Below are 7,423 nucleotides of genomic sequence, written 5' to 3' on the forward strand. Positions count from 1 at the left end.
GACTCTGAATCATTGAAACGAGTCGTTTTTAAAACGAATCCCAAGCCGTTTCATGTTGACGTCAACATGAAACATTAGCATATTGCCCGCCCACTTGGGAATTGGTATGAATGAAAATGCAAATTCATTCTTTGCCACTAGATGCCGCTTTTGGAGCGGTAAAATAGCTGTTCCCCGGTAACGGCTGTACACAAAGCAGCACTGCGTTCACAAACGCTGCTTTATCAGGCATTACAGGCTTGATGAAATGAAAATGAAATCGACCAATCGGTCAAATCACTGCAGATTAGAGTCACGCAAAGGAGGGGTTTGGAATAATGAGTCTTTGAGCGAATCATTTGGGAGTCGTTGAGCAAGTAAGGTAAAAATAAATGCATATTATAAGACAATGAAAGTGTTTTTTGACCTTGCATGCATGTCAGCCTGTTGTTGTGGACTCCCGAAACCAAAATATGAACCTTTCATAGCCCATAATTGGGGGACTTTAAATATGCATATTAGAATGATTTCTGAATGATCATGTGATCAGGTGGAGTAATGGCTGCTGAAAATTCAGCTTTGCCATCACAGGAATAAATTACATATTCAAATATTAAATCAGAAAATGGTAATTTTTAAATTGTAATAATATTTCACAATATTACTGTTTTTACTATATTTTGATCAAATAGCTTAATCAAAGCAGCCTTGGTAAGCCTAAGAGAATTTTCAAAAACATAAAAAAAAAAACTGACCCCAAATATTTAAATAATAAATTTATAGTTATAATATGGCATTGTCAAAATACTAGTTATAGTATGTTCACTATTGGTGTTTATTAGTGTATTACTTTTTTGCTGCAGGTGCTGGAGGTGTTTGAGAATGAGCGATTCTTCCAAATGGTCATGGAGAAACATGGGGATGGGCTAGACCTGTTTGAGTTTATCGACATGCAGCCGAGACTGGATGAGCCTCTAGCAAGCTACATCTTCAGACAGGTGAGAAACAGGCTGTGAGAACTGTTGAGATGTTGTAATTGGATCACTTTTTTTCTGATGTATATATTTCTGTACTTAGTTGGTAGCCGCAGTGAGTTACCTGCGTGGCAAAAGAGTGCTCCACAGGGACATAAAGGATGAAAATATCATCATAAACTCTAAATTCCACATCCGGCTGATCGACTTTGGCTCTGCTGCCCTGCTGGAACCCGGAAAGCTCTTCTACACCTTCTGTGGCACTCTGGAGTACTGCTCTCCAGAGGTGCTTCAGGGAAACCCGTATGTACTGAAACATCACACAGCCCGTCTCCGTTCCATCTGTGCGTCTGAGATTGATAAGGGCAGAATACAGTATAGGATCAAGTGGTTAAGGGTCTGAGAAGGGTAACATAAAGGTTATATATTCATGTCTAGCAACACATTAACTACAGTATGACTGAGATCACCACGAAGCCCTTGAACATTCATGTGCACAATTCATCAGAGCAGGTCTTTCTTTATTTTCCCTCAATAAAAATGTAGTGACTTAACATTTGTTTTTTTATTACATTTAGGTTTCATAAATCCTGTTTGGATATTGAAATAGGTTTGAATACCCAGTTTAACTTAGAAAAATGCAACATCACAATTAAAAAGGTTGTGAAATGCGATTTTTATGTTGACTTTAAGCCTTTGTAGGTGAATGCAAGAAAGCATTATACTTGCATATACAGGTTAAATATGAGACTTTTTAAAAAAAATTTATATGCATGTAGGTATGAGGGTCCAGAGCTGGAGATGTGGTCTCTAGGAGTGCTCTTATACACCTTACTCTTCAGTGAAAACCCGTTTTGCAGTGTGGAGGAAACCTTGCAGGCCCGACTCAGCCCTCCATGCCAGATATCTACAGGTTTGCAGCTCTGCTTCATCACAGCCATGAAGACTGACTGGAGACACATGACTAATTTGGCTTTATTCAGGGTTTTTGTGGGTCTTAAAGTGTCTCAATTCTCCCTTCCACAAATGAAGGCATTAAAAGGGTCTTAATTGGAGCAAAAAATGAAGATCTTCCTCAGTGTTTTTGTCTTATTTACCAGTACATCTGTCTATATATCCATCTATCTATCTATCTGTCTGTCTGTCTATATATCTGTCTGTCTATATGTCTGTCTGTCTATATATCTGTCTGTCTATCTGTCTATATATCTGTCTGTCTGTCTGTCTATATATCTGTCTGTCTGTCTGTCTATATATCTGTCTGTCTGTCTGTCTATATATCTGTCTGTCTGTCTATATATCTGTCTGTCTGTCTGTCTGTCTAAATCAAGATGCATTTACTTAAGATGCAAAATGAAGATATGAAGTCTTGTTTTCTGAGAAATTGAACAAAATTGAGTTTATGCTTAAAATAGGACACAATATCTGTCAAAGAATACTTGTTTCCCTTTAAATTAAGTTGAATTTCTGAGCCTATTGGCAGATATTTGTTCTCATTTTAATCATAACAGTTCATTTTGAACAATTTCTCAGAAAATGAGACTTAGGACATTACTTTTTAAAATAAAACATGCAGAAACACCATTTATTACTGTTTAACCTGTTACATTGTTCTTGTTTTAGAGTTGTATGCACTGTTGGCTGGTCTTTTGCACCCAGTGGTTGATCAGAGAATGACTCTAGAGGAGCTCTTGGGGTCGCAGTGGATTCAGCAACCCATAAATCTCGCAGAGTACTCATGGGGAGAGGTCTTCCCCTCCAGCAACGGTAAGAGAATTGGTTTTAGGTTATTTCATCCACCAAAAAGATGATAATATTCAGCTCAAACACCATTTTCATTAAATCAAATGATGCAGAGCTTCATACATATACTTTCTCAGAATCCATAGGACATGTGGAGCCCAACTCGCGTGTGCACCGGGCAGACATCCTCTACCTGGACCCCGAAAACAATCTGAGCACATCAGAGGACACTCCATTTGAAGATGAAGATGATGAGGAGCAGAGGAGAACAATGGCGGCGCTGCAGTCTGAGCTGCTGAAATATCTCACCGACGAGTGAGGAACTGTTGTGAAAGAAACACTAATGCGTTCTGCTCAACTAATTATGACATTACATCTAATGTCACCATGAACACTAATGCACGATCTCTGCAGAACTCTCCCTCCACCTGCCGCTGTCCTCCTTGATGATAGCAGTCCGTCCAAAGAGCAAAAGGAAAGTGTGGCTGGGAATGGAAGCCATCTGTGTTGCTAAGAAACAGCTTTATCTCTGTGTTTGGTGAAGGAATAGGAGTGTATTTATCAGTGTGTTGTTGTTGTTTTAACCTTTCATGGAGTTTTTAAAACATTGTACTCTGAGATGTCGAATGTGCTTGCTGTTTGTTGTAATACTATGGTGTTGAGTTCCAGGATTGTCCTGTTAAAACATATGGCACATGCACTAGACCTGGATGAGGGTCACCTGAGCTTCAAGATATTTGTTATTAGGCCTTCAAAGCTTTAAAAGAATTTTAGGTTGATTTTTAACCTTAAATATTTTAATTATTTTTAACATTTCACTATTTATCCTATGAATAAATTGTTATTGGTATAATTTAATTTTGCTTTTGGTAGCTCTGGTTTTATTTCACATTGTACACAGGCTTTGTAAAGCCTCTATCAAATGTTAATATCAATGGGATTCTTCAATAAAATATTTGCATTTATAATCCGTTTTGTTTTCGTCTTCCGTTCAAACATCCGGAACTTTTGAGCTCTTACTGTTGTTTCAGTGCGGGAGTATTTTGACGCGGCACAGATATGGGTACACATGTATGCAGAAAACAGGTGAGGACGAAACGACAAAAGAAATATTTTACGTTATCACGTAAATTAGACGCTAGACTGAATATTCAACCACTGCTATATAGCTACCGTAAGAAATATCGCTATTTGTCACTTGGTAAGAAGCGGTTTCTTTGATTTGCTTGTGGGAATCATAGTAACATTCATTAACGATGAATCGCACAATAAAAACATTCAACAAATTAAAAAATAATAGCTTATTTAATATTATAATAGGATATGTAACTGCTAGAAAATCTGAGTAAAAAAAAACAACGTATGTTAAAACTAAGAATAGTTTTGCAAGAAACAACAGCTGCCTTTGATGCATGGAAGTGAAAGGTCACTGTTATACCTACTGAATATAAAACTATATTCTCTTAATGTAATTAATTACTGCACGTTCCTTTTTGAGTGACTACATCACACAAAAGCTAAAAGTTTATTAAAATAGTTTATATTAGCCCCTCAACAAATAGCTACAGCATCAGCAGTTCAATACACACACACATAATGGGGACTTGTCACAATTAGGAGACTCATTATTAATTATTAATTCTACGGGTTAAAAGTCCGATTATACAAATGCTAGTTTTCTGTAGCAGTGTTTCTGTAAGTTGGTTTCAAACACCGAGTTCAAAGACCTGTGCTATCTTCCGAATTGAAATTCTAATTTCATTTCATATTCAATTTACATTTAATCATTAAGCAGACGCTTTATCCAAAGCGACTTACAAGTGAGGAAAACAGAAGCAAACAAACCTAAATTCAATTTGCTTTATGCTCAGCTGCCACGGACACATTTTGTTTCATCCACTAATTTAAATATTTTGATGTAATGTTTGTACTGTAAAAGCTACAATTGAAAAACATTACACATGTAGTAATTTATAACATTTGCTATGCTCAGCTGCCACTTTCCACGGCCGCTGTTTGTGAACGACTGCCGCCTGCCATGGACTTGTATGGCTGCTGCCGCTGACCAGTTATATAAATTGTGGTAATGTTTGTGGCCTGCTGTAAAATCGACTGTATATGCAAACAATGCATAAACATTAACATTTACTTTACTCAGCTGCCGCTCTTTGTGGCTACGTGCTTTGTGCCAGCTGCCGTTGACCAGTTACTTAATTTGTGGTAATGTTTTTACTGCAAGCTTTATTCATACATAGTTTTAATAGTACAAACAATGGAAAGTCCATGACAGCTGCCATAAACATACAAATCTGAATTGACGGACAAAACGGCATTTAATAAAATAAAAAAATAAAAGCCCTCCAAGAACTAATATATATAAGAGCTGCTTTGTCTGTCAATTCAGATACATATACAAAGGAAATTGACTATTAAAAACCCCCATCAGCTGCTTAAAAGCCAAATGGCTCAGAAAAGTTAGTTCTGAGAAAAGCTGTAGCGTGGCTTTATATTTTCTTCCAAATATATTTAGTGTGTCCAAACATTTTGGGGCCATTATGTATTGAACTGAACAGCATTTGCTTCCTCCCTCTGTATCTCAGATGTTGCGATGGATGTGGGGATGGGGTGTTTGTCCTGTGGCGGTGAGCAGAGGTCATATGCCATTCTGCTCCACACAACAAGAGCCCCATCAAGCAAATCCATCTCACAGTGGTCAGGTCACCCACAGACCTGGGAATCAGCTCACCCTGTGCTCTTTGCTCGAGATGGGCTTCTCAGAAACTCAAGCCAAGGAGATGCATGAAGGTGCTACGAAGAGCCGTGGGAAACATGTTCCATCTGTTCTGACAGCACTATTGCTCCTGGGCTTAAATCCCTCCAGTATCCTGAAAATAATGCAGAAGTGTCCAGAAGTATATTCACTTAAAGGTGCAGACTTACAGCAGCGCATTGATCATCTGAGGAAGATGGGACTGGTAGAAGGTGATGCATCTTGTCTTTTAGTAAATTACACTGCTGTTCCAAAGTTTCGGGTCAGTAAGATTTGTATTATTAATTTTTTTTTTGTGAGACATTAATACTTATATTTGACTAAATTGTTAGAAAGGTTTATTTCAAATAAATACTGTTCTTTTTCATTTTCTATTCTTCAAGCAATTATGAAAAAAAGAGTATCATGGTTTTCACAAAAATATTAACCAGCAGCACAATTGTTTTCAACATTGATAATGATAAGACATATTTCTTGAGCAGCAAATCGGCATATTAGAATGATTTCTGAAGGATCATGTGACACTGAAAACTGGAGTAATGAAGCTGGAAATTCTGATTTGCATCACAGAAATAAATGACATTTTAAAATATATTAAAATAGCAAACAGTTATTTTAAATGGTATTAATATTTCACAATATATCTGTTTTAATGTATTGTTGGTCAAATAATTGCGAGAGCCTTTTTTTTTTTTTTTAAAGCTTAAAATATCTTGCCAACCCCAAATCTTTGAACAGTGGTGTAAATGTACAGTATATCAAATTATTGAAACATTATTTGGAAAATATTAACTTTAGTAATATAAGATAAACATATTTTAATTCAACTAAAATCTATTGGTGTAGAACTTTTTATAATAAATATTGTTACAAAGCAGTTTTGCAAAAAAAATGTAACAAACTATTTGAACATATGTTTGCAAGTAATGAGAGAAGATAAATAAAAATTAGGGCTGTCAAATCGATTAATCGCAACTAAGTGCATGCAAAATAAAAGTTCATGTTTACATTATATGTGTGTATACTGTATATAAATTCTGTACTGTATAGACATATTTACATTATATTTATTTATTACATATATTTCTTAAATATATACATGTATGAGTGTGTATTTATATATACATATAAATATACACACATATCATATAAACACAAACTTTTATTTTGGATGCGATTAATTGATTTGACAGCCCTAATAAAAGCTTTTTTCTTTTTTCGAAATTATATGCAGATTTTTGTTGTTTTTGTTCTTTTACCCCCTCACTATTCCACCTCTCTGAAATTTTCCATGGACCCTCTAGTGCTCCGCCGGGTGTCCATAGACCCCAGTTTGAAAGCCACTGATGGAGAGTTGTATGAAATCTGTCCACAGGTAGTCTGCAGAGGATGATCAGTCACTACCCCAAGGTCATGCTCCTGCCAGTCAAGAGGGTAAACATGGTGCCCCGACTGCTCAGAGAGAAATGCCTCTTCACCATCCATCAGGTCACAGACATCCTCAGAGACTCGCCTGAGGTTCTGGAGGAGGATTTGGCTCAGCTGGAGTACAAATTTCAGGTAGGGCTGGTATTTTTCACTAAAAGTTTTCCTGGCTCTGATGACAGTACAAAATTTGGGGGTAAACTGTCTGTGTAAATGCTGTTCTGATGACGTTTCGCTGTTGTGTGAGCTATTTTGGATCGCTGAAGATGCCATTTAAAGACACAATATGTTTTTTAGATTTTTTTATTAAAATATCCAAAAACCACTAGAACAGTGTTATATATTTTGCTGACTTGTGTACTTAAATGATCCCAAATGTTTCAAAGAATGTTTAAATCCAGAGAAATAAGCAATTTTAAATAGTGACACGGCCCGTTTCCATAATGTCATTGTGTCGCCTGCCAATGACGTCATAACCCCTCGATTTCCGGTTTTGTTTTGTAGAAAACATGGAAACACCAAAGACGCTTTA

General features: G+C 36.6%; 2 protein-coding genes across 3 annotated transcripts in view; both read left to right on the plus strand.

Annotated features, from left to right (window-relative positions):
* LOC107749168 (PAS domain-containing serine/threonine-protein kinase-like) overlaps positions 1–3,193 on the plus strand; it is a 17,636-nt gene extending 14,443 nt beyond the window's left edge. Inside the window, exons 17-20 of the mRNA XM_016564274.1 lie at positions 1,057–1,256; positions 1,733–1,866; positions 2,577–2,720; positions 2,834–3,193. Of these exons, the coding sequence (XP_016419760.1) occupies positions 1,057–1,256; positions 1,733–1,866; positions 2,577–2,720; positions 2,834–3,015 (660 nt within the window). The 3' untranslated portion in view covers positions 3,016–3,193. The remainder of the gene's footprint in view (positions 1–1,056; positions 1,257–1,732; positions 1,867–2,576; positions 2,721–2,833) is intronic.
* A 511-nt stretch (positions 3,194–3,704) lies between these two features.
* The window catches only part of LOC107749141 (transcription termination factor 4, mitochondrial-like), a 4,707-nt gene continuing 988 nt past the window's right edge, over positions 3,705–7,423 (plus strand). The window contains exons 1-3 of one of the 2 annotated variants that reach the window (XM_016564238.1): positions 3,705–3,782; positions 5,297–5,678; positions 6,842–7,026. In XM_016564238.1, the coding sequence (XP_016419724.1) occupies positions 3,756–3,782; positions 5,297–5,678; positions 6,842–7,026 (594 nt within the window). In that variant the 5' untranslated portion in view covers positions 3,705–3,755. The other variant, XM_016564239.1, reaches the window with a different exon arrangement.

This window comes from Sinocyclocheilus rhinocerous, unplaced genomic scaffold (genome assembly GCF_001515625.1).
Source record: "Sinocyclocheilus rhinocerous isolate Xijiao unplaced genomic scaffold, SAMN03320098_v1.1 scaffold919, whole genome shotgun sequence".
Taxonomy (NCBI): Eukaryota; Metazoa; Chordata; class Actinopteri; order Cypriniformes; family Cyprinidae; genus Sinocyclocheilus; species Sinocyclocheilus rhinocerous.